The 25,540-nt window shown below is 45.2% G+C and overlaps 1 protein-coding gene and 1 long non-coding RNA gene across 7 annotated transcripts; one reads left to right on the top strand and one right to left on the bottom strand.

Annotated features, from left to right (window-relative positions):
• Nucleotides 1-55: 55 nt before the first annotated feature.
• On the bottom strand, nucleotides 56-25,109 carry LOC100543401 (glycerophosphodiester phosphodiesterase domain-containing protein 5-like). 4 transcript variants are annotated; one of them, XM_010706149.3, is made up of 10 exons: nucleotides 24,911-25,109; nucleotides 21,051-21,183; nucleotides 19,919-20,052; nucleotides 12,701-12,909; nucleotides 11,305-11,408; nucleotides 10,460-10,553; nucleotides 5,070-5,129; nucleotides 3,294-3,392; nucleotides 1,712-1,805; nucleotides 56-234 (listed from the first exon to the last, which is right to left on the bottom strand). In XM_010706149.3, the coding sequence occupies exons 4-10, from the start codon at nucleotides 12,881-12,883 to the stop codon at nucleotides 71-73; spliced, it is 798 nt and encodes a 265-aa protein (XP_010704451.1). In that variant the 5' UTR covers nucleotides 12,884-12,909; nucleotides 19,919-20,052; nucleotides 21,051-21,183; nucleotides 24,911-25,109; the 3' UTR covers nucleotides 56-70. The 4 variants fall into 4 exon arrangements, with proteins under 4 accessions (XP_010704451.1, XP_010704450.1, XP_019467860.1 ...); XM_010706148.3 differs by lacking the exons at nucleotides 19,919-20,052; nucleotides 21,051-21,183 and having other exon boundaries at nucleotides 24,911-25,105; XM_019612315.1 differs by lacking the exons at nucleotides 19,919-20,052; nucleotides 21,051-21,183; nucleotides 24,911-25,109 and adding an exon at nucleotides 24,697-24,775.
• Nucleotides 18,479-24,811, top strand: LOC109365498. Of its 3 annotated transcripts, none has more exons than XR_002111158.2 (3): nucleotides 18,479-18,795; nucleotides 22,800-22,950; nucleotides 24,705-24,778. It is a non-coding gene; the product is annotated as an uncharacterized LOC109365498 (long non-coding RNA). The 3 variants fall into 3 exon arrangements; XR_002111159.2 differs by lacking the exon at nucleotides 24,705-24,778 and adding an exon at nucleotides 23,577-24,673; XR_002111157.2 differs by having other exon boundaries at nucleotides 18,480-18,795; nucleotides 24,729-24,811.
• Nucleotides 25,110-25,540: the final 431 nt, after the last annotated feature.

Genomic DNA, 25,540 nt, shown 5'->3' with positions numbered 1-25,540 from the left:
AAAAAAAAAAAAAAAAGGAAGAAGAAGATGATGACAAAGATAGCAATACAGAAGATGAAGAGATGTACAACTACTTCTCCACACCTACCATTGGTGCTCCGCGGTGTCCGATGAGGGCTGGCTTTGGTCCAAGTGTCCCCACCTCTCTGATGCAAGGAGAGTACATCCCCAGAGGTATCAAGAAAAGAAAGAGAAGGATAGCCAGGTATGGACCAACAATTATCACCTGAACAACTGAAAGAATTCGAAGGAGGAAGGCTAGAGTTAATCCATCTGGTACATATGGGTTCACCTTGCAGCTTGACTTAATACAGCCCTCCAGCTAAGTAAAACTGTTGGGCTTTATCCCAACCCTTTTAATATCTCTTCTTTCCCCACCTTTTCACCGTCTCTCCAAACAATGAAATCCAGGAGAACAAACTGGCCAAAGAAGGTTTTGGGCTGTCTAGGTTAGGACTGGGGTTTTGTGCTGCAATTACATCACACTATGCCTTCAGGCAAGACACAGCCTTAAATTCTTTTTCTTTAGATGTGGTGCGATGCTGTTTCCCCCAGCTATAAAGAAATGGTCCTCAAAAGAAGGATGCTATTTTTTTTCTTACTCAGATAAGAACAAGTAACATTTTGAAGTTTCATTGCCAGTGAAAAAAATGAGGAGGAACCTTTCTCCTTCAGCTGTTCTCCATTCCCTTAAGGTGAATGCATTCATAGCTCATTCAGCTTGCTGTCAGTGGCTTCTTCCACGTGACACAGGCTCCTACAGACCCTGGTTGCATGGGCATTGCATCTCAGAAACCTGCTAACTCATCACCTACAGTCTTCTCTGGTGTCTGTTGACATGTTACTTAAGAGTGATCCTTCTCTCAAAGATAGAAACTGTTCCTCTGGGAAATGAATACCTATGACCATTATTTATCTGGTTAGGTACCACCATCTCTCTGCACACTCCAGTGGCTGGTCCCACCAGCGCATTTTGTCTGAGGTCAGTGGGTTTTGTTACAAATTAGGTATACGAAGAAAAGGGTCAGGTAAGAGTGCCCAGTGCCAGGCTCTTTTGCAGTTGTTCCTGCCCTGCCCTTAATCACACTTCTCAGAGTTAGACTGGAGCTCTCTCTGGAATAACATCAGGTAAGGAAAACAAATTTCTTTACCAATCAATCAGAAAGTTCTTTCCCCTATTTCATTGGCTTCTCCTAAGATTCTCTAGTCTGGATTGACTTTCTGAGACATGAAGCTGAGCACAGCAAGCAAAGGTCAGGCATTGCTTGCTTTCTCCTGATTGACCAAATTTCCATGCATGCCTCAGAATATGGGGATTTCTGCTTAGCTCTTTATCCTCAAGGCTGGTAGCTACCTAGATGGAGGCCAAAACTCTGCAGGTCAGTATGCAAATCATGAAATCATAGAATCGTGAAGGTTGGAAGAGACCACTAAGATCACCAATTCCAATTGTCAGCCCATCACCACCATGCCCACTAAACCGTGTCCCTAAGTGTCACATCTACCTTTTTCTCAATAATGTATATGGACAGACAGACAGGACAGTGCGTTACCCAAGTTAAAGCCTTACAAACTTCCCTGAAATACTCAAAAACTAAAAGTCAAGTCCAACTGGAGAGTGGATATAGGAGTAAAGGCTCCTTCACATTTGTTTTTCCTCACTGAAATGCATCTTCTGTCATACAGGGAGCGGGAAGCAGAGTTACTATACCTTTCTTATCTGCTCTGATGGCATGCAGAGCCATGGGCCAGGAGAGGAGGACCATGATGGTTATTGCTCCTATGTGGAGATAGGGGGCTGTGATCTGGCAAGGAGAGAAAAGGATTTTATATAAAGGATCAAATGCGGATACAGGTGGAAAAAAGCCCCAACACGACAGTACCTTCCCACGTGGTTTCTCTTCTCTCCCACACCTAGGTTGAATCCACAAATCGCCCCAAAATTCAGGGAAGAAAGGTATGTCCCCATCCAGGCTGGTGCCCCAGAGTGCTTCTCGCTTTACTGTGCAGCTCTCCTTTCTTCTATTCAGCTGAAAGGTACAGGGCTGTCCTCGTCCATGAGGGCTTGGCAGGCAGTCACCTTCACCACCATGCCTTAATTCATTAACATCTTCCAGAGAGCAGCCATTTTAATCCAGTCAAATTCAACCCGATCCTACTCAGGTAACAGCCATCTCCAATGCAACTAGGTCTTTGAAATAACGGCAACAAACCTGAGTTTCCTAAGCCTTTCCTATTGCTCTGCCTATGCCTGATTCTCTAAGAATTAAAGGCTGAAGAAAGTAGAAGTCATTGAGAGATTTTTTTTGTGTGATGCTATACTGCTTTGGACACTTGATACTTCCTTCAATGAGAAGCAGGATTCAGTTGTGTAAACAAAGGCGTCATCTGAGACTTCCAGGATATCTGAGATAGTAACACAGGGCTAAAGGACGTGACATAGGATCTAGAAGAGATGCGCGTCCCTTGGGAACAGCAGCAGGAAGCCAAATGAAGCATCTCAAAGGGTCTGAGTACTCAAAAAAAACAACACCTGCGGGGAACCCCATGGATCTTCTGTCCCCTTCTCCTCCTCCCCTGGAGTCTGTGCAGAGGAGAAGCTAACATTTTCTAATTACTTTTGCAACTATCTTAGCCTAGAATTACCAAACTGTAGACTTCCACAAAGACTATGAGAAACTGAAATAAATCTGGGGCTACCAGCTGCTTCCTCTTGCAGTCCCTTTGCATTGCTGTCCTAATGTTCACAGACAATAAGTGGGAGAGAGGTGATACATCCGAGTAATATCTTCAAGGCACCTCTGTTGTCAAATGCTATAACTTCCTCCCTCCTAGCATATGTGGGGACCCAGGTGCTACAACACTAAGCAGCAGTGGAGCAGATCTTGCCTCCACCTTCAGACCTGCTGAGTTGTGACCATGCACTCTGACCTCCTGCATCCCACAGGTTGTCCCACCTTGCACAAGCATTCCCCACCTACTCCCTAAGAACCTCAGTGCTTTGTTCTCAGCAGATGAAGCTCTTCTGATTCACTATGACTTCCCAAAACATGTTATATAAAACAGATAGCTCAAAACCAAACTTCAGGTCTTAGCTTCCTTTCTTCCAGTAGGAAATATTAACTTATTAAGTCCTAATAAAGGCTTATGCAAACCTGAATAGACTGCCAGGAAAACACCTGTGAAAAACATTCATCATATGGAATTTTCTGTTGATACCAAAAAATACTTCTTGAAATTAGTTGTTTTGTTTTGTTTTGTTTTGTCTTAAACAGTCTCCAAGTCCCTCTTACCTGGAACGACAGGCGGACTGTTTTCCATTGATCTCCCCAGAGTACAGACAATATGAAGATTGCTGTGATAGAGAAACCCAGGACAAGAAAAGTCCCAATCTAGGGAGACAAAGAGAACATGAATACGCTTGAGTACTTCTGCATAGGACATACAATTCATTTCCCCTGTCAGACTTATTTAAGCAGTTCAGACTCAATAAATTTGGGGTGTACGAGCTTGGGCACATCAGTTGAGAAATATCTGGTGGGACTAAAACCAAACTGATTGTGCTATAAATTGGATTTTCTCTATGACAAGATTGATTTTAAAAGTTTGGTACCCAACTTGAGTCAGCCTCAAGATTTCCTCTAAAATGAATAGAGAAAGAGGGGAATTTCCAGAGGTGGTCTCTTTCCACTAGCTTTATAATGACAGACATCTCTCTGTGAGCTGGTGTATATAGATCCCATATGATCCAACATTAAATCCTTTACCTGTAGCTGGCTGAACTCACAAGTGATGAATTGAACCCAGAGACACATTGTCACATTTTTTTTTAATGCTGAGTTGCTTTGCAATGGGCTTCTGCAACTTCAAACACTTCAGAGATGAGTATTCATTTTTTAACTGAACGGAGGAGTAGTTCATTCTGTTCTTTGACTACTTGCCCAGTTTGGTACCAAAGCAGTTATGATTGTATGCTCTTCTTGGTACATCATCTATCTGCTGGGCACTACATGATAGCTGGACCAAGACCCAAACCACACTTCAGGAAGATCCTACACATCAACATCTTAACGATCCGTCCCCAGTCTCTTCCACTCAAGGATACCATCCTAATATTTTCCACAGATTGCTCTTTCTAGTTCTTCAGAAAGCCCATTTTCAATAGCAAAATGTTTATTTCCATTACTAAAATGAAGAAGCAGGATCAAGTATCTTCCCATTCAACTACTTATTTCCACTGCATAATTTGTCATCATGTTACATTCTTCCCTAAACTGCATGGCTAGGGGCTCCTTTTTGAAATGTCTCACTTAACTTTCAAGAATTTCTTAAGAAAGGTAACTTTTATCCCTGCCCAGGGAGATGGTGGAGTAACCATCCCTGGAGTTTTTAAAGAAAAAGGCAGATGTCACATTGAATGACATCGTGGGCATGGTGATGATGGGTTGATGGTTGGACTAGATGATCTTAATGGTCTTTCCAACCTTAACATTTCTATGATTCTGTGATTATGTACAATTTTGTAGCAACAGATTCCTGAGGGCTTGCTTCTGTACCTTCAGAACTCCAGGTGACATTTCCAGAACTTCCCAAAGACAAAAAGGATGCCTGGAGAAAGACACATTTCTGCTCTAGAGAGAAAGCAGCTACTGCCTGCAGAGGCTTGTGCTGCGATCCTCAGCAAACTCCTCCTTTGTCTTTATGCTACCACATGTGAGCACGTCAAATATAGACATCCTCATCTGAATGAGTCACTGCAGGCTCCTTTCACAGTCAGCAAGGAAAAAAAGGTGGTTTAGGTGTGATTCATCTCATCTTAATTTAGATACCTGTGACCAGCTGGATGATTTGCATCTTCAGACAGTTCATTTCCCTCAGCCAAAGGGAACCTGGGGTGATCAGCTCAGGTGGAAACATCATTCTCATGGATATCTAAAGCCTCTTGAAATTAACCTCTTCCTTCCCTTCCGTCTCTCCCATAATCTAAGCAGTTTTGCACTAAGAGTACACCACAGGTTTGATGTTTAAAACATGGATTAGGGTTACCAGGAAGCCCTGACTCTACTCACCTTGTGACTCCAGTGCAAGTATAGCTGCTGCCCTTCTGCGAGCAAGCACATTGCTAGGACCTGGAAAATCAAGAAGGCATAGTTGGCATAGGATGATAAAGTTTGTTTAGTGAAGCAGTCCTGGAATGATTTTTGCTTCAGAAAGTCATTTTATGCCTTGCTGCAGAACAGTGAGGATGTTAGCAGGACAGCTGTGTGCTGAGAAATGTTTATTGCCACAGTAAATATGCTCCTGAAATGCCCAAGCACACGACAAAGCTGCCCTGTAGGATCAACATCTTTGCTGAGCTCTTTGGTGCACACACTTTGTGAATATAAACTCTGGCAGAAAGGATATAGCCAGAGCCAGCATCCATGACCTGAACCTTGCCCGCTTTTTATGTGTCTGTTGTCATTTAGATGCATATCACCCATGGGGGATATAGCTCAAGGAATAATTAATGTACCAAAATAAATAAATAAATAAATAAATAAAAATACAGAGCAGAGTGCAAAGTAGAACACATATTGACAGCAATTACAAGAAATGCAAACAGGCACATCTCAGAACATGGACATCTACCACTGGAGATTCAAAACCTCTACTTTGTATTGGGTTAATTTCTAGTCATCAGCTGCAGCCCTATGGCTGGCATGTTCCTTTTCCTGGTGGGATACATGGGGAGGGTTCCTTTGAAGCACAGTGCAAACCCCAGTAAGGACAAGGGACAACACACAAGGCCTGGAACACTGAGAAGTAAAAGGTGAGGAAAACCAGCAAATGTCTTTGCTGGAAACTTTCTTCTGTGCTCAGATAGCTGTAGCACTCTCCCCAGCGACTGTAAGGGACAGTTTGGGGAGCAGCATCACCAGATGTTGATGTCATTGATGGAGATGTTGAAAAGCACCATTCCCAGTTCCATCCCCTGAGGGACACCATTGTCACTCATCTCCATCTGAACATTGAGCCACTGACCACCACTCTGAGTACAATCTCTCAACCACTTCCTCGTCCATTGAACAGTCCACCCATCAAATCCATATCTTTCCAATTTAGAGAGAAGGATATTATGGGGGACTGTGTCACTGACCTTACTAAATCCAAAGAGATGACATCAGTGGTTCTTCCCTTGTCCACTGAAGCAGTTATGCCAACATAAAAAGAAGAAAGGTTGGCCAGGGAGGACCTGCCCCTTGGTGAAGCCGTGTTGGTTATCCCATATCACCTCCTTCTCTTCCATGTGCCTTAGCACAGCTTCCAGGAAGATCTGCTCTATGATCTTCCCCAGCACTTAAGCAAGGCTGAAAGGTTGGTAGTTCCCTGGGTCTGTTCTGAAACCCAACTACAAAAGAATGTAATCTCTTCCTGACCCAGCTACAAATACACTCTTTTTCCAGGATGATGCTGATTTGAAGTGAGATAAGCACAGCAGAGAATACAGATCAGCTTTTAAGTACTTCTTGACATGTTAGACTCCTTTAATTTAATCCTACACCCAGTACATGATGGGTAACCGTGGGAACAGTTTGGAGGGAATTGAATTACTGTTGAAGATGTTAAGCCAGCCCCATTTAAATAATTCAGTTCAGAAAAACGAAGAATAAAGACACTTTCAAAATCTTGTCTTTTCTGCAAGCAGTGTTGTAAAGACTTGATCCAAGTCAAATGTGCATCCACTTATTCCACAGGGTGTGCTCAACCAGACTCTCCCCTGTTATTGCAGTATAACCTTCCTACGAATGATGCAGCACATCCAGGGATGCCATTGGAGGAAGAGCTCAGTTTTATGAATGGAATCAATAGTTTGCTATCAGTTTTCAAGAAGAATAATCACCAATCAAAGGGTGAAGAAGGAACTCCTGCAGTTGTACCACTGGGTACTGTAGGAGAACACATCTTAATGGGTTGGTGAGCAGATGTGTTGTGGACAAGATCCATAGCCTGTGTGTTCTGGCACAGTCAGCTTGAGCTTTCTTTGTTCTCCATGCACCCCTGAAGCTTAACATCTCAAGCTTCATCCTCAAAAGCTGTCTCAGGACCCATCCAATGTGTTGTTCCAAAGGGACCATCTGTCTCTAACAATGTCTCACACGTTTGCAGCAGAAGTGGAACTTCCTTGGGCAAATGAACAACCAACACAAGCAGGTATCCCACCTTCAAACTGTTTCCGTGCAGATCCTGGGATTGTCTAATATAAGTTCATGGACATGCTAGTGTTGGTGACTGATATATATCTGATTGTTACTATGAAGGTTAAAGCCCAGGTCCCTCTTGCCAGCCCCATCAGCTCTTTCAGTCTTACATCCAATACTCGCAATCTTCCTATCTTTAGTAAGAAGTGTGGAAATGTCTCCTTCCACCAGGGTCAGCATCCCTGCCCATGGCAGGAGAGATACAGCTACATCCCTTCCAACCCAAGCCATTCTGTGATTCTATGATCTACCAGCCAACTCGTGACTTAGGCATGCTTCCCTGATGCATATAATCCCTAATAAGTGAGTTGGATTCACTGTTATGGGTCTCACATCTGTCTTCCTTTTTCTGACTGGGGCAGAAGTTATGATGAAAAATGATGGACAGTAGTTTCCTCATCCCACCTTTCTGAACTTCAGTGCCAGTGGACAGTTTTGAGTCTTTTTTTTTAGCCTTTTTTAGAATGCAGAGGCTACAGCATTTCTGAAGCACTTTACTTTATACAGTCACAAATGACTTTCCCAAACCCTTGCAATGAACACGGTTGAACTACAGAAAGGAAAATATTATCTGTTGGTGTTCAAAAGATTGAACAACAAAAGATTTTTCTTCTCCACTGAACCTGGATTGTCCTGCAGCTAGACCCCTCAGCTTAACCTTTTAGTTTTAATAGGAATGAGAAAATTGTCTTGGGGAGCAGTAACAATTACATTAATTGAAACTGATCGTCTGAAGAAAATTACACTGATGTATGCAGGCAGAAAGCATTTTTGCAGTCACTGCTTTATTGTGCAGTGCTTTGTTCAGCAGCTGGTGGGTTGAAGAATGTTTGCTTCAGTGGTTCCCAATGAGGACATGGAAGCAGGCCTGCAGGTTCTAGTTGGATGCCATTGTTAAGGAAGAGGATACAGTGCCCACAGGTAAAAGAAACAAGCCACTACTGGTTGCTGTAAATTCTCTCAACTCCAACAAGGCCAGCAGTGTGCTCAGTTTTTTGATGTGATGTGAAGCATCAGTATAAGGAATGTAAGGATATAAGGAAAAAAGTTCTTTACAATCAGGGTAATGAAGAACTGGCAGAGGCTGCCCCGAGAGGCAGTGGGTGCCCCATCAAGGTCAGACTGGATGGGGCTCTGAGCACCTGATGGAGTTGTGTCCTTGTGCATTGCAGAGGAGTTGGACTAGATTGTTACAAAGATCCCTTCCAAATCAAAAGATGAATCTATGATCACAAGGAAACTTTGTTTGGGTGAAGACTTCAAGTCCAACAGGTATGGAGATGGTCTCTATCCAGAACTGCTCAGCCAGAACATGAGAGCAGCACCCACAACAGTAAGAGTATTTAGGTGTAGAAGGGTTTCATTGTGTTTATGTGTTTTTGGTGCTGGAGGGTTCATCACAGGCTACACTGCAAGGCTAAATGCTGTGACAGGGAAGATTATATGGTGATGACGGTGTGTTTCCAGGCTAAGGCATCGTCTGAAAGAAGTCCTGTTAGAACAAGCATTGGTGAGTCAGACTTGCCAGTCTCCTCCACATCCCTATCCCTAGTCATAGAATCATAGTATGACAGAACAGTTTGGATTGGAAGCAATCCTAAAGCCCACTCAGTTCCAACCACTGATATTTGCAAATACATCCCATACGTCAGGCTCCACCTAACCTGGCCTTGAGCCTCAACAGGTCTGTGCCTCACCACCCTGTGAATGAAGTATTTCTTCCTAAAATCTAAGCTAAAACTTTGCACATTTTGAGATAGCAGGAACATGGATGGTAGTGCTGAGCACTATTTGTGCTCCTCTTTTCTTCAGGGTCTATTCCAAGTTAGATCACAGCCCTGATGGCATGGGGCCTCGTGTCTCCCAACACCCACTGCTCATCACAGTTGAATGCTACATGTCAAATTACATGATTGACATAATGATACAAGCAAGCAGGGCAAGTGCCTTTAGAAATACCTAGTGGTTTTGGGTGAGTGACTTCATGGTGAGGCGGAGGAAATGCAGTCTGACTGCAGGGGCTGTCTCAAGAGCAGAGGCACTTCTGAAATGTTTCTCTTGTAGAACTTGTTTGGTGATAGCCCACGAACTCCAAGCTTCACCCTCTTGAGGAAAGCAGACCCTTTTAGTCTCATCAGACAGAACCAAGATGCTGGGAGGATCTATCTATACAGTGGGACCAAGACAGAATCAAACACCATAGGACACCAATTTCATGTTTACAACTACATTTCTGGCTTTACTTCATTCAGCTTGCAGTCATCACCTCCATGCTGCCAAGGACATGAAACTCCTCTAAAAAGGTCTGGGTACTCAATGGTGTTTGGATGCTGACAAAGCACAGACACAAGTTTGGAGCTGATCCAGCCAGATCCACTGGAACTGGTGATAAAAGCCAGTGGTTTTGGTCATAGTGGTGAGTCAAAGCCATCAACCCAGCCTGGATACATGACATCCCAAAATGGAAGCAGATGTGAGATCAAGCATGGACTACAGTTCTTGGAATTGAAGTCATTTCTTTGCCTGGAGCTCTGCATGCAGAAGATTGGAACACAGAGGTAGATCTGTGCTTATTTTGGGTTCTCTTTGAGGAAAACAACAGGGAAAAAGTTTGAGCAGGTAGCACCGTTGGGAAATGCTTGCCCTTGCTAGGTTTCCAGAAATCAAAGGAAGGAGCAGATCAGAAGTCCAGAGAAAATTTAATGAGATTTGGAAAAATGAAGAACTCAGGGACATTACCTCTCTGGGCATACAATTCAGGAGTGCTTTCTCACCACGTCTGTTGTCTCTGCCTGGAGACAAACTCTCCAGCAAAGCAGAGGGAATCATGGCAACACCAGTGATGATATTTCTCTTCTCCTAATGAGCACTTCTGTTCAGGGTTAGAGGAATAACCTTGTTCTTACATTACCATCACAATGTGACTCAGATCTTCATACTTCCCTGCTGTCAAAGCAACAAACTTCAGCTCCCGCATTCACCAAAGGGGTATCATTGAAAGAATGCATCAAACCTACAACTATCTCAGAAACCTCTGCACTGAAATTGCTCTTCCATGGTCAGAAATGAGGAGAAAGTACCAGAAATGCTCTCTGCGTTCCCAGTCCTTCCCAAGTATCCACTCCCAATGATGGGTGAACTTTGGTCTGACACGTCAAAGCCAACCTTATATTTACTTTGTAGGCCCGTAATTCACTCTTGCAAGGAGCTTTACTCACCAAAAGCAGTGTGATGTACATGAACAGGATTGCAGCCACTATCAGGAGAACCAGAGACCAGAGGAACCAGAAGCCTAGGTTCCCATAGTTATACCTAAAAAGGAATAAAATCTCATAACAGCATTTGTGTTACATTAGCACAGGGGCTGCAGGGAAACAATAGTTGGAGGAGAAGATGTCAGAACACTGGAGGAGCTGCAGAGGCATTTCCCAAGAAGAGAGAGGGAGCTTTACTTCCTACCCAAAGGCTCCATAAGAGTCAATGACATAATTACACCTTTCCTCCCTCTGATATTAGAGCTATCTGGATGGCATCTAATTTTAGGTGTTAGATTTATGTAACTGTTGCCTACACAGTTCAGAAGGAAAGGATTTGCATAAAGACTCACTGACTATTCCTCTGTTTCAAGATGGGGGGCATGTAATTCTGTTTGCTCTGAGATAGCTGGTACAATGCTTCTGCTGCTAGCCACCACAACTCTTTACTCCTGGCAGTGCTGTTCAATTTCACAGAATCACAGGGTCATTTGAGTTGGAAGGGACCTCTAAAGGCCATCTAGTCAACTACTCTGCAGTGAGCAGGGACGCCCACAGCCCCATCAGTGTTCAGAGCCCATCCATCCTGACCTTGGGTGCTTCCAGGGATGGAGCATCACCACACTCTCTGTGTCAGTGACTCATTACCATTGTCATAAAAAACTTTTTTCCTCATACTCAATCTAAATCTCCTCACTTTTAGTTTGAAACCATTTCCCCTATCAATTTGAATGCTGGGCATAGGACTTCAAGGAGTCAAATCTTTGGCTCATGACTGAAGTGGAAAAGAAGGAAAACACAGTACTTACCAGTCAAAGTTATTGTAGTCATTTTTTGCTTCACCCCACATGTACAGGAAGACCAGAGAAAAGCAGAAAGCTCCAACAAGCAGTGGGAAAAACACACATTCCCGCTAGAAAGGCAGAAGAAGGACAGTTGCTCAGAGCCTTGTTTACTCCAAAACAATCAGAGAAAACTTATAGGCTGTCCTTAAACATGTGTCTTGATGCTGGACCTCCCTCATGTATAAACTCCCTTCAAGTACTGGAAGGACACAAGGAGATCTCTCCAGACAGAGCCTTCTTTTTTCCAGGCTGAACAAGCCCAGCTCCCTCAGCCTTTCTTCACAGGAGAGATGCTCCAGCCATCTGAGCACATTCATGGCCTCCTCCAGACCCTCTCCAAGAGAGCTGAGGCTGCTCAGCCTGTGAAGACACAAGGCTCAGAGGGATCTGATCAATTTGTGTAAGTATCTGAATGGAGGGTCTCCAGAGGCATGATGTGGGAGCGCTGTCACTGCGGCCAGCCCTCCCCCATACGGACCCAGAGGTGACTTCAATCTCAGCCATTCCATGATTCTGTAATATTGACGTGGAGGGGATTCCTTACCTTGTGCCCTGGGAGCGGGAGGATCTCCTCAAAGGAGAGGCAGTGGGCACAGCCCCGAGCTGCCAGAGCTCAGGGAACATTGGGACAGCACTCCCAGACACTGGGTTTAGATATTGGGTTAAACCATAGTCTAAGTAGTAAAGATCATTAGGGCATGTCTGATTTGAAAGCCAAATGCTCTCCACGCTCAGAGGGCTCAGACCACCAAGGGGATGTTCAAGAAGCCTCTGGACAAAACTCTCACACATATGGCCTGTTTTTTGGGTGATCCCATGTGCAGCCAGGATTTGGACTCAATGACCCTTATGGGTCCCTTCTAACTTGGGATTTTCTATGATCCTATGATCTACAGCTCCATCAGGTGCTCAGAGCTCCAGCCAGCCTGACCTTGAGTGTCTCCAAGGATGGGGCACCCATCACTTCTCTGGCAATCTGCGCCAGTGCTTCACCACCCTTATCATAAAAACACTTTTTTCTTACATCCAATCTAAATATCCTCTCTTTTAGTTTGAAATTATTTCCCCTTGTCTTTTCACAACAGACTCAGCTAAAGGGTCCATCACTTTCTTTCTTATGGCCCCCATTCATTGGCTCCTCATTTGGTGCCAGCCCATTCCCTGCTGCCACATTTGCTTGCTGCATGGTGGCACAGACAAACTGAGCAACACATCAAGATCTCAAAGCCAAAATCCAGAGCACTGATAGACCTCATTTGGACTGGGCAACCTTTGACATGTGGCATCAATCGCTTGTCAGCTTGGGCTGACCTGTCTCAGTATGGAAGTCAATGTTTGTGCTGATTTTGGGCAAATTTACCGTCTTGCAGCAGCATTTCCCAGGCTCGGTCCTTCTGCGCTGGTAGCGCTTCCATCGGCAGCTGTAGAACCCAGCCAGGCAGGAGATGAAGGGCTGGTGCTCATATCTCTGCAGCAAGCGCCGACGTACCACCTTCAGCTTCCCAAATTTGATCTTCTTGAGGCTGGTGGAACTGGCTTCCATCTGAATAGCTTTATCTCATCTTCTTCCTGAAATGAGATCCCAAGACTTATGGTACGACTGTGGTTGTCCTCTCCTTTCCTTAAAGTTGTAGAATCATAGAATGGCTTGGATTGGAAGGGACCTTGAAGATCATCTAGTTCCAACCCCTGCTGCAGGCAAGGTTGCCAACCACATCAGGCCCCAGATCAGGCTGCCCAAGGCCCCATCCAACCTGTCTTTCTTATGGAGTAAGCTTTCCATATCAGAATTTTTCCCAAGAGGATGCCGAGACTGCCATGAAAGTATGGTATGGACATCCCCCTAATGTTATATCCTTAATAGAGATGCTTACAATTAAAGCATGGTTGTTGCAAGCCCCCCCAGCAGTCAGTGACAAGCAGTGGATGCTGCTGGTTATAACTCCAGCACTCTGCATCACCTCTAAGGGAACCTCTGCCTCCTTTTGACTAAGCAGGGTGCTCTGGGAAAGGAAATTGTTAACTTAAGCTCTCCATGCAGCTTCCCAAATCATGTCAGATGAGCCTGAGCCTCAACTTAGCCATGGGAACCAGCTCAAAAGCACCATGACCTGTCTGCAACCCCCTACCAGTTTAACTAGCTCAAGCAGGAAAGGGACTAAAGCCCTCCCAGTTCACAACTCTCTTATCCTGGAAAAACTGCAGCTCTGTACAGACTGATCCCTTATGGAAAAATTATTTCCTGGCTGAAATACCTTTCCTGGCAGAGTGTTTCATGGCTAGGAAGAATAGCTGTAAATTTGCACACCTGGGAGATCTGTTCACTGTCAGGATTTTAAACAAAGATTTTGGTGGTAAATTGTTAGTGATGTAGTCATGTAGGAGAGCAAATAGCAAAGAGGTTTGTGCCAGAAAAGAGCAATTTGACCAGCAGGACACTATCAGGAACATGAAGAAAGATTTAGAAAAATATACTTGTGTGTTGTCTTACAAAGAAGCACTATCATCCATCACTTCTTTGGAGCATGAACATACCCTGAGGTGCTTTTCTGTTACACTAAAGAGTGTTTTGTTGCCCCCAGAAAACCTATAATCAGTTTGCAGAAGCCATAAATAATACGAAAAGACAAGATGCAACTTAACACTGAAATGCTGCATCCCTGTTAGATTTTCCAAATGTCTATCATCAGCTTGGGCACAAATGAGAAGGGATAGATACTGGATATTAGGAAAAGTTTCTTCTCCAAAAGAGCAGGCTGCCCTGGGAGGTGTCCCTGGAGGTGTTCAGCAACCCTGGAGATGTGGCACATAGGGACATGGTCAGTGGGAATGGTGGGATGGGTTGGTCTTGGTGATCTTAGAGGTTTTTTCCAACCTTAATGACCCTGTGATTAAATGAGACACAAGAGTTGTCAGTTTGGACCACTGCTAATTGAAGTGTGCCCAGGTGTGCCATGCTCTGAATGTCTTCCTGAGGCAGAGGCCATTCAGGACAGTCAGGGACAACCCCATACTGTTGGATATGATGGGATCAAGCCACTCCTAAAAGTTCACTAACATCTTTCTTTGAGGATCCCTAGACCACAGTTTTCCCATTCACAGCACTTGTTCTTCCCCAGCCCTTTATTCAAGCCTTCATCCTTCTCCTTCAGCAACAGGGATGAAGACACTCAATCAAAATCATCTGTTTTTCTGTCAGAAGATCTTACGATTTGCTATTGCATTCCTGATGCGTGCATGAGGTTCACACATCAATATTTGCCTATGAGTGCATAGGACTTGACAGGAAAACAAATTGCAGGGACTTGACACACTGTTCTCTCCATTTGGTTGGCTGGATGTTAAATCTTTGTGGTAGTCTATCTTTCTCATAAAAATTGCCACAGGATGGAGGTACCACTAGCTCCCTAGACATGCTAATCCCATCTGAACCAGTTTTACCTTTCAAAGGTTTTTTCAATGTCTAGCTTCCTGTGTTACAGCTTAAGCCCACTACCTCATGACCTATTCGTGCGAGATACAGAGAGCAGTTTAAATTTTTCCTCTGTTATGTATTTCACAACTGTCTGGATGACTGCTGTCTCTATGGAGTTCTTGGAAAGAGTGAGCACAAAATCCCACGTAATGGGAAACATTCAGCAAGGAGCCTTTCACAGAGCTCCTGTCTTTACCACAGATAAACCAACCAAGGTGTCATCTTGGTTTCATCTGTAGGAATTGGACTCAGTCATCCTTATGGGTCCCTTCCAACTTGGGATATTCTGTGATTCTGTGATCTTGACCTTTTAGCATGAGATGATGTGAGGATGCCAGCTTGGGGATTCCACATTCAGACCTCAGAGCCCTCAGTGTTCAAAGGGTTCATCTTGTCACAGGGCTGCATCCGCAAATAATGTCCTGGTGGCACCCATCCCTTGCCAGCCTTCAGGAAATAACACTTAGGAAGCTTAAGCTTATGAATCTACACCATGGAATATGAACCTCTGGAGCTGTTTATAAGGAGCATTCTTTCTCTCCAACAAGGACCATCTAGGAGATACGGCTGACATTCTCCCATGACCCTCCATCCTTGCCTACAGTCTTACAATTGTCGTATGGCATTCAGAAGCCATGAGAACATCTCTTCCAAGGTCTGTCTGAATCTGCAATGCCTCAGATCACATCAAACACAAAATTCACAAGCATCTGATCCTAATAAAGATAATGTCCCTGCTTCTGGACCGAGCAACCAGCTAAAGGGCAAACAGCATTGCAACATATGGCAGAGTCCAGAAGTCATTGATAGGATCTGGAGCAGCTCAGTCATTACTAGCAGATAACAAGAGGCTTCACAGCACTTGCATTGAGATTTGAAGCAGTGCTCCTAAAACTCAGAGGCTGTCTGCAACTGTGCTCATCCCCACCAGGCAAAGGTACAGGAGAGGGGTGACAGCAAACCCTAAACCCATTCACTGGGAAAGACAAAGGAGTAAAGAGCAAGCAGGAAAATATACATCAGTAGGAGAGCAAGGTTTAGAGCTTAGTAAGTGAGCTGTGAAAGCTGTAACATATGTTTTCCAGCTCTACATGCCCAGGAGACCTCAGGTCTTTCTCTAGCAAACAGATGTTGTTTGATCACTGATAAGGGTCCCCACAACTGCAGGCAGTGGATCAGGGCTGCCCTGTTCTCACTGCTTGACAGAGAGTGAGGAAAAGTATGAGAAATCATCCAGGAGTGGTGGAGGGAGGAGATGGGGAAAAAAAAAAAAAAATGGGAAACACTCTGCATGACCCAAATGCAAAGGCACTGCAGAAGAGTTGCTTGGGAGTCAAGAGTACGAGCAAGGAGAGGATCTTTGCATTTATTTCCTATATATCTTTTCCCCTCCTCCCCTCGTTTCCCTTTTCCTCTCCTCTCCTCTCCTCTCCTCTCCTCTCCTCTCCTCTCCTCTCCTCTCCTACCCTTTTTCCTTTCTGTTCCTTTCCTTCCCCATCTTTCTTTGTCTTTCCTTGTATTTTATTGATCTTACTGCCATCTATAAGCGATTTGGAGAGAAAATGAATTTCATGCCAAGGCAGGGACATGCCCCAAGCTCGAGCTGAGCCTTCCCAACACCCACAGTCCTTTGCATGAAGGTGCAGATGACAGCAAAGACCCCCCCCAGTGCCACCCCCACCACTCTCCAGGAGCATCACATCCTGCCCTTCCACCTGGGAGTCTCCAACTGCATCACACCAACAGATTGTAAGGAGAAAAAACAGCCTGCAGGATGCTGCTGGCTGGTCACCATCACCACAAGCTGCACACATCAGTCAGAAGATCTCAGCAAAGAGCATAGCTGAATCTCCATTTCTACCCTAAGGATCTGGATCACAGCCCTAGATTACCTCTTCTTTTACGGCCATCTTCTTCCAGTTTCTTTTCGGAGAATTTAGGAGGTTTTACATAGGAAAAGAAGAAATTTTGTATAAAACATGACTAGTCATAATCTCCCGGTGATATGGATATACTCTCTATCCTTTCCTTTCCTGGCAGGTAATAATTAAAATTTATCACTAAGACTTTCAACAGTTTCTACATAAGCCCTAATTACACTTTCCTTCTGTGTGGGATCCCAGTATGTGCAGCTCAGAATAAATTTCTCATGGGTTGAATAGCAACTGGATCAAAGCAGAAGATCACAGTCCTTAGTGCAAAGAAACCATAGAATCATAGAATTATTAAGGTTGGAAAGACCACTAAGATCACCTAATCCTACTGTCGACCCATCAGCACAATACCTCTAACCCATGTCACTCAATGTGACATCCATTCTTCTTGAACACCTCCAGGGACAGTGACTTCACCACCTCTTTGGGCAGCCTGTTCCAATGCCTCACCACTCTTTCTGAGAAGAAATGTTCCCTAATATCCAACCTGAGCTTCCCCTGGTGCTAATTAAATGCCATTACCTCTCATCTTTTTGAAACGATTGGGCTTACCAGGGGAAGTAATGTGAATCAAAAGTAGAAGGGGTTAATGAGGAATAATTGTTCCTCTGGCCACCAGAACAATATCTTTTTCATTTTTTCATTCATTTAATGTGCTGTTGTACACTTCTGCTGTGGTTTTCAAAGCTATGTGGAGGTTTCCACCTAGGTTAATGCCCTGCAATTCATAATATATCACCACAAACAATCAAGTCTGCTTCAAACAAGTTAACCTGCAAATACAGACGAATCTTTGCATCTCTTGGGGTTGCATAGGATTTTTTGAACTCTATTCTGGAGGAACCATCATAGGAAATAACAGTACAAAGCTGAATCACGTTTTTGCACAAAGCACAAACACTCTACCTCTACATCCCCCCAGAATTGTTCAGTCTCCATATTCCTGCAGGGAACCTCTCTCAACATGTTCTTGTGTTTGGAGCACATGTGTCCCCAGTATTCATTCCCTGGGGATGACTCATTGTTCACAATCAGTTGCAGAAGCCTCATTTAATCATAATCTATCATAATCACCACCATTAGAAATTACAGCTGTTTTGCTTCATCTTCAAAGCACTTTATGGGCGGCGTTAACAAATGCATGCCCAGGAAATTATTGGCCAAACCTCAGAGCATTTGCAATGGATTCTGTACAAATGCTTTCAGTTTTGTGTGGAAACAAGCAAGGGGAAATCATCATGTTTGCAAAAGGGTCGCATGGTGTTACAATAGATTTTCCCTTGCCTGCTAGGAGCAAAATGAGGAAAAAGCCAGGGAATAGTAGCTTAAAAAAATAGAAGAGGAAGAAGAAAGAGGAAGAATGTAGTGGAAGGGAAGGGAAGGGAAGGGAAGGGAAGGGAAGGGAAGGGTTGAAGAAAGACTTTTCACAAATGCCACCTCTTTGGCTGGACCCATGTGCATTCCTGTCCCTTATTAGATGGAAACTTACCAAAAAGTGTGACTTCGGTTCAGCAAAGGTTGACACACCGCCTGAGTCTCTTCTTTTGCAAGAAATGAAGATATGAGACTGGCACGTACAGGGATGGTGTCAGTTTGGGGAAGTTTCTTTTGAGGGAGAATAGAAGGTAATTCACACCCTAGGGCCTGGGTTTTAATTATTTTTGACTGATAGCTTCCTTATAAAGAGGTCCACCCAGATCACTCTGCTGTTCATCTGGAAATGGACTTTCCAGGCCTGCCTACCAACCCTCCTTCTAGAAGCTTCCATCTCCCCATCTGCTCTCCAGGGAGTCCCAACTGTCCTTCCAGAAACTTCCATGGCACTTCTCAAGTGAAGGTAGCCACCAAGAGCCATCAGTCCATCTTAGTGGCCTCCAGCCCACACCAGCCTCAGTCCCCACAGCCTGCAGGACAAAGGCACAACCTCCAACCCCGTGGGTTCAGGTAGGGATGAGCAGGAAGGGCACCAGCCCCTGCCATGGGACTCACTGCTCCAAGGAAGTGATGCTCCAACAGCAAGAGGACAAAACCTGTGTCCATCTCAAGGTATTCTCCAAGCCCAAAGCAGTAGTAATTACTGTCAATTTTATTGATGATAACAGGAGAGGAAATTCTGGCTGAAGACAGCAAAGAAGTCTTCAAATCTTAGAACAACCACTGACCTGAGCACAGGAGATTTTTATACCTTAACTTTTTCTTTTTCCCCATAGTTTCCCATGCACAAAAATGTGGTGGGTAGGACCCAGTTTAGCCATGGAAGGGCCTGAAAAGATATGACACATCAGAGCTCTTTCTCTCAAAATAATATATATATATATATATATATATATATATATATATATATATAAAAAACATTTATATTCCCCTATATGAAATGGCTATGTGTCTAAAAATGCTTTTCAGGACCTGCTTTCCCAGGGTATTCACACAGCTCTCAGGACAAAAAAGCTCTGATCCAGGGGCAGGTCCCACTCATGTGACACATGCAGTACTACTGCAGAAAAGCCCAATATGAAAAGACAACACAGGAAAAACGTAAAGCAGTTGATTTTTTTCCAAATGGAAAGAGTAATTACTTTAGTAGAAGCAGTAATTACTTTATTAATGTTTTCTTGCATCCAAGCAGATGTCATATTATATAGATCCTAGAGAAGGGTAGATAAGTTATATTGTAGAGAGAGCTAACTGGGTCTATGAAAGCACAAGATTAGGTGTAGTAGCACAGGGCAGACCCATTCTCTAAACCAGGGCTGTGTGGTAAAGGACTCCACTTGCATCAACACTTGGGATCATGTTCCCAAAAATTCCTTCCAGGCTTTTTGAATACACAGCCACAGAAAGCAAAAGGGTTGAGAAATTCCCATCCAAGCAGCTGAAGAGTCGCATGCAATGCTGGAGTGTGAGTAGATGAGCAAGGACAGAAAGAATTTGATTGCTCCAAGTGAGGAAGGAAATGTGTGACGTTAAAGCTTCTATTAATGCTGATTCATTAATGGGATTATCCCGAAGTGCCCTATAAATGTGATAAACCATCAGATTTGGGATCAGGACCCTAAGGAGGTTGTTATCTGCTAGACCAGAGCTTGGGGTGGGAGTTGAACCTCCCATCCCACTAGGTGCATAGAGCATTTATCACGTAGAGTAGTGAAGAGTATTCTATAGCACATACATTTCCTTTGCGTGGCGGGAGACCATCACCACTTGGTCTTTCCTGTAAACTTCTCAGGAAATCTGGAGATGCTCAAAGTTACAGCTTTGCTTTATACACCGGGAATATGAGCCATGGAGAGCAGCCCAGATGATCTAGATCAACAACCAGGCAAACAACAATAGCACAGTATCGTTAAATTAGGCACAAAATGCATTACAAATCAGAAGCTGTTTAGACCGAGGGCTTACAAAGACCTTGCAATATTAACAGATTGGTGGCCAGCCCCAAAACATCCCAAAACAGCCAAAGCATGGATCCACCGCACAGAGATCAGTGGAACACAAGAGCTGCTTTGGCCCTGTTGGTGGGCCACCAGCTGTTCCTTTCCTCTGATTTTGACCCTGAGCTCCTTCATATAACTGATTTAAAAGTTTGGCTTAACATAGAATAACAGAATGGTTTGAGTTAGAAGAGAACTCAAAGCCCATCCAGCCTCCCAACCCCCCATAGGCAGGGACACCTCCCTTCAGACCAGGTTGCCCAAAACCCCATCCAATCCACCCTTGAGCAATCTGCCAAGGATGGGGAATCCACAGTTTCTCATGGCCGTGTGTCGCTGGCAGTGGTGGCTTTGCTCCATGTCCTGCCCATGCAGGATTCAGCTCTGTTCAGCTCATGGAACACACAGAGCTCAGCCCTGGTCTTTGCCCCAGGTGGCTTTCAGCTTTCTAAGAAGTCTCTCTCCCACACTGAACAGCAACTGTGGGATGGCAAAAAAGTGCTCCCATAGCTCAAACCCTGCCAAGTGCTTGGAGAAAGGAGGAGGGACGAATTTCTTGGAAGAAAATTCTTTTTTTTAAAAAAGGAGCTCAGAAAGGAGGGAAACATTTCTTTGAAGATAAATCCCACTTTGTGCAGTTCAGCATGTCCTGGCTCAGCTCCCTCCCTGCTCCTGTGAATTCCTGAGCTGCTCTTTGTGCTGTGCTGCTGAGGGATGACGATAAGATTGGGACACAGCATGAGGGACCCTCTGCTTCCCCCCAGCTCCGGCCCCACTGAGGGCAGCACGTTGCCGCCAGCACCATCTCCAAGGGAAGACTTTGTCTGCCGGCCAAAAGGGAGGAAGAAAAGAGGTCTGCAGATCACATACCTCTGTCGGCAGCTCTGCAGAGTGCTATTCAGCCTGGACAAAGGATGGGGCCCCTGGACGGTCATTTTTCCAAAACCCCCAGTACCAGCCCTCCCCAGGCTGCTGGAGTTAATAGGCTTGGAGCAAAACACCCCTGCAAGGAAGGGATGGTTTCCATGAGCTTTCTCTTTTACAGCATCTCTATGCATCAAGGCTGGTCCATTCTTATGCTGCTAAGGTGCAGCTCTGCTGTTTCCAGAGCAAAACTCTTTCTAGCTCATTAAACACTACTGCACCTTTGTATCTCAGTAAAGTTTTGAATGAACTTTGGAGTGAAAGAATTGTCTGACACTGAAGATCCACGTTCTAGTTCCCCATCAGGTTGCCCAGAGAGGTGATGGGTGCCACATCCCTGCACTCAAGGTCAGGCTGGATGGGCTCTGAGCACCTGATGGAGCTGTGGGTGATCTGTTCATTGAGTGCTATAGCATGAATCCAGCCCAAGATGAAGGCGCTTTCATTACTCAAACTCTACAAGCCAATCTCAACACACCTCAAAGGACCATCTGCACCCTGGGCTTCGTGAGTTGTCTTTATATAGCTATGACACTCAGGCACCAAAGGGCACTGCTACATAGAAGACCACCCCTTAGAAAAGCTCAGAGTAGTCAGTCAGACATCAGCTGATGAGATAAGGAAAGTGTTTCCCAGGATCTGGGAGAGCCAGGCACTACCAGGCACATGATGGACTTCGCCCTGTTGTAGAGCCTCATATTCACAGAATGGCCAAAATATGTATCCTTCCAAACAACATTCACAGTAACACAAGAGGAGGGGTGGGATAGGTGTGGTCTGACAGCAGCAGAGGGAAGGAAGAAGTCACAGGGGTGAAACCTGAAGTGGGGGTTGGATAATTTGGGGGAAGGAAAAGCAAAATGGTTTGGTGCCACTCACCAACATTACTTGCACAACTGGGTTTCACCCAACTAGAAAGTGTTAAAAACTTTTCAGGGAAACAGAGCACTCAGGAGAGAGCCTGGTGACCCCAGAGAACCTTTCCGACTGCCTTAAGGCATGAATCAATTAAAGCAATCACAGAGCAAAGGTTAATCAGTAGCAAGTACATCTTAAGAAATAGGCAGTCGTTTAAAAAGCAATTGCTCTTGCCAATTCTGCCGACTCCATCCCACTCCCCCCTCTCCTTTTCTAAAGTGCCTTTTATTTCTCAAACTCTGGAGGCTTTCCAAAACAAGTCCAGGATTAGGAGCAGGAAGGGACCAGCCAGGATCGTGCTCCAATCCTGACTCAAAACATTTCTACACAAGCAATGAGACTCCATTGATGAGAAGCTGAAGGACAAGGTTCCTCATCTCTCTTCCTACAGCATCATATGTACTACCTAGACCACAACCACCCAAGCACCAGAGAGGATGTGAGCTGGGAGGATGGAGAATCCATCCAGACCCTTAGAGCAGGTCCTCATCATGCTTAACACAGCACCTGTGGACATCACAAAGGCCTATAGGGCAATTAGGGGCAGGAGAGAAGGACTGGTATGAGGCCAGGATCTCGGTAGGATAAGGTCATAGAATCATAGAATCGTGAAGGTTGGAATGACCAATAAGATCATCTAGTCCAACCATCAAATGCTGTCTGTGACTGCTCTTGATCATGTCACTCAATGTGACATCCATGCTCTTCTTGAAAACCTCCAGGAATGATGACTGCTCAGCCCTCTAAGGACTCTCCTTCCCTCTTTTTTTCCTGGAGGGTACAAAGAAAAGATGAAATGCCACAGATGCCAATGTTCTGCTGGTGAGGAGTTGCAGGGAACAAGGACCAAGACCACCTTCTCTACAACAAGGGATGTCACCAAACAACAAACCCTCAGCCACCAGAAAGCCAGCACATGAAGGATGAGGTGAGGATGAGATGCTGAAGAGATGAGGACCTGCAGGTGCTCCCTTGTGTGAGGTGTCCAAAGCTGGAACAGAGGCTGAAATGTGGAGCCAAGCCCAAGCTCAGGCTGGTGCAAAAGCATAGAATCATAGAACTATAGAATAGTTTGAGTTGGAAGGAACCTCAGAGACCATCTATTTCTAACCCCCTGCCATGGACAGGATTGCCAAGCATTAAATCGGGCTGCCCAGGGCCCCATCCAGCCTGGCCTTGAACACCTCCAAGGATGGGGCATCCCCAAAATGGTCCAGGGTACATCAAAAGTACCATCTCCACGCTATTCTGTCCATGTCACCTCCCTTTCCTTCTTCCTGTTGAGACCTGGAGCTCATAGGATCTTGCCAACTTCTTTTCCTGTTTATAGATTAGTCCAAACCCCTCATGTCTCCCATGCAAAGCTGCCAAGTGGTCTCTTGGCCATGGGGTGGGATTTGCTTCATCTCTCAGCCGATGCATTGCCTCCTGAACCCACTGCCAGACAGCAACAAGTGTTAGCAAAACTTACTGCCAAAGGGCTACAAACTTGGAAAATCCATGTTTTCTGTTACAGTTGTGTTTTTATCACACTAAGCACCCATTTGCACACAGGTAGTGCTGCAACAAGCTGCCACTGAGTCTAAAGAGCTGCATTTTCATCACCCCAATGGCACATAAAGACCACAAGACCCCCCCAGTCACCTCCTGAGTCCGATGCCATGCTATAAGAAAGTCACAGGGCTGCTCGTGGAATCCAGCTTGTGGTTTCTCATCAAAGTTTTCAAAGTTCCCTAGAAATCTCATGCATCTTCTAAACATTTCAATAGCAAAGTTGGAAAGGAAGAGGCTTTGGCTCCTTTTACATCCAGAGAGGTTTTTTTAATTAAAATCCAGCTGGTCCCACAGCACTTTCTGCATTTTCTTTAGTGAAATGTAGCTAAACACTTTGAGCAGCTGTAGGAAATTACCTCCAATCTCTCTTGCCCTTCCACCTGGAGTTTTGTGCCGGAGGATGAATGCAGAGAGACCCCACTGGGAGAGCAGGAATCCCAAAGTAAGGAGAAGGAATCAAGAGATGTACACTATAGACTGGACTTCCAGCCAACCAGAACCCGCATTATCCAATCCAAACCTGCATTATCCAACTCAAACACACATTATCCAACCCGAACTTGGCTCAGTGCTGGTCCCCAGGTTTACAACAGCTCACCAAGACACTCTCCTTCTAGATGTACACCTGCACAGCCAACCCTAGGTCAAGGCTCCCAGCCTGGGCAATGGACACCGTTGCCCACCCAAGGGACACGAGGGATGCGTCAGACCTGAGTGCCACTGCCCACTCTCAGCCTCCCTGAATGGGTCGTGATTATTTGCAGCTGTTCCCAGATGTTCCCCTTCCACGGCTTACTTGTTCCCGGGACGACCTCCCTGTTCACACGCCATGGGAAGAAAGAGAGAGGCTCCTTTCTCCCGATTCCTATGGAAACAGCCCTTTATCCGAGAGGCATTAGGAATGCTCGCCCGCCGCTTCCCTCCCTCCAGCCCCACGGCCACCCACTGCTCATACCTCATCCCAGCTCCTTTCCGCCTCTCCACAGCTCACAGCAAACTCATCTGAGAGAGAAGCCAGGCTGCTTAAAGCCTTTTCCTCCCCAGAAAGCCACCAGAAACCCCCCAAATTGCAATAATCCCCTTCGCTCCCCCTTTGTTATCGATTGTCCCCATTCTCCACCTTTTCAGGCTTTGTTTTCTCTACCCGTGCAGAAAACGGTTCGGTCGCACCACTGCTGGATGCCAAACAACGCTCCCAAAACTCTGAAGAATTAAAGAAAAGTCATCAAAATCCCCCCGCTGCGGTGCTAACTTTTAGGGCAGGCGGGGATGATTTGGAGGGATGCATTTCACCAAAGAACAACTTTAGAATGAGGATGCTGGAAGGAGCTCACCTCAGCAGGGTGCACGTGGAGGGGTATTCCTGCTCTCTGCCAGACTTGGGTGATGGTGTCCTTTGCTCGTGACACTCCTGGTCCCAAATGGTGGCACGGCTCTGTGACACCCAGCATTAGAGAGGCTGCAGAGCCGTCCCTCCCACGGTAGGAGGGGCCACGTGAGGCTTAATAAATTCAGTCCTGAAGGCTGGGAGAATTCAAATCCCATCACGGGACGTGGGCAGCCGCTCACCGCACAGCTCTGAGAGAAATTAGGTGAGTCCAGGTTAGGTTCATCCCATGCAGAATTCTCCCAGAATGTGAGAGCCTGGTGCTAAAATGCTGCTCCAGCAGAATGGGGTGACTGTAGGATGGGGTTCGAGGAAATATCCCAAATATTTGGGCAAGGATGCATCAGCGCTGATCCTCAGCATCCTCTGGGAGAGCGTTTCCTGCATCTGCAAGCCTCAGGCAGAAATCTGCTGCACACCATTTCTGAACAGCTCCAGACACAGTGCTTTTTTATTTATTTATTTATTTTTCCCCGTGTTTTGGGGACTTTAATAACTTAATCCTATTAGAGACATAACTCCCTTTGGAAGGGGGTGAGGGGCAGATCAGCATAACAAAAGCATTTTGTGCGGTTGA

This window comes from Meleagris gallopavo, chromosome 1, assembly GCF_000146605.3.
Source record: "Meleagris gallopavo isolate NT-WF06-2002-E0010 breed Aviagen turkey brand Nicholas breeding stock chromosome 1, Turkey_5.1, whole genome shotgun sequence".
NCBI classification, from domain to species: Eukaryota; Metazoa; Chordata; class Aves; order Galliformes; family Phasianidae; genus Meleagris; species Meleagris gallopavo.
The sequence above is the reverse complement of the archived record's forward strand: the minus strand, read 5'-3'. Positions and strand labels throughout refer to the sequence as shown.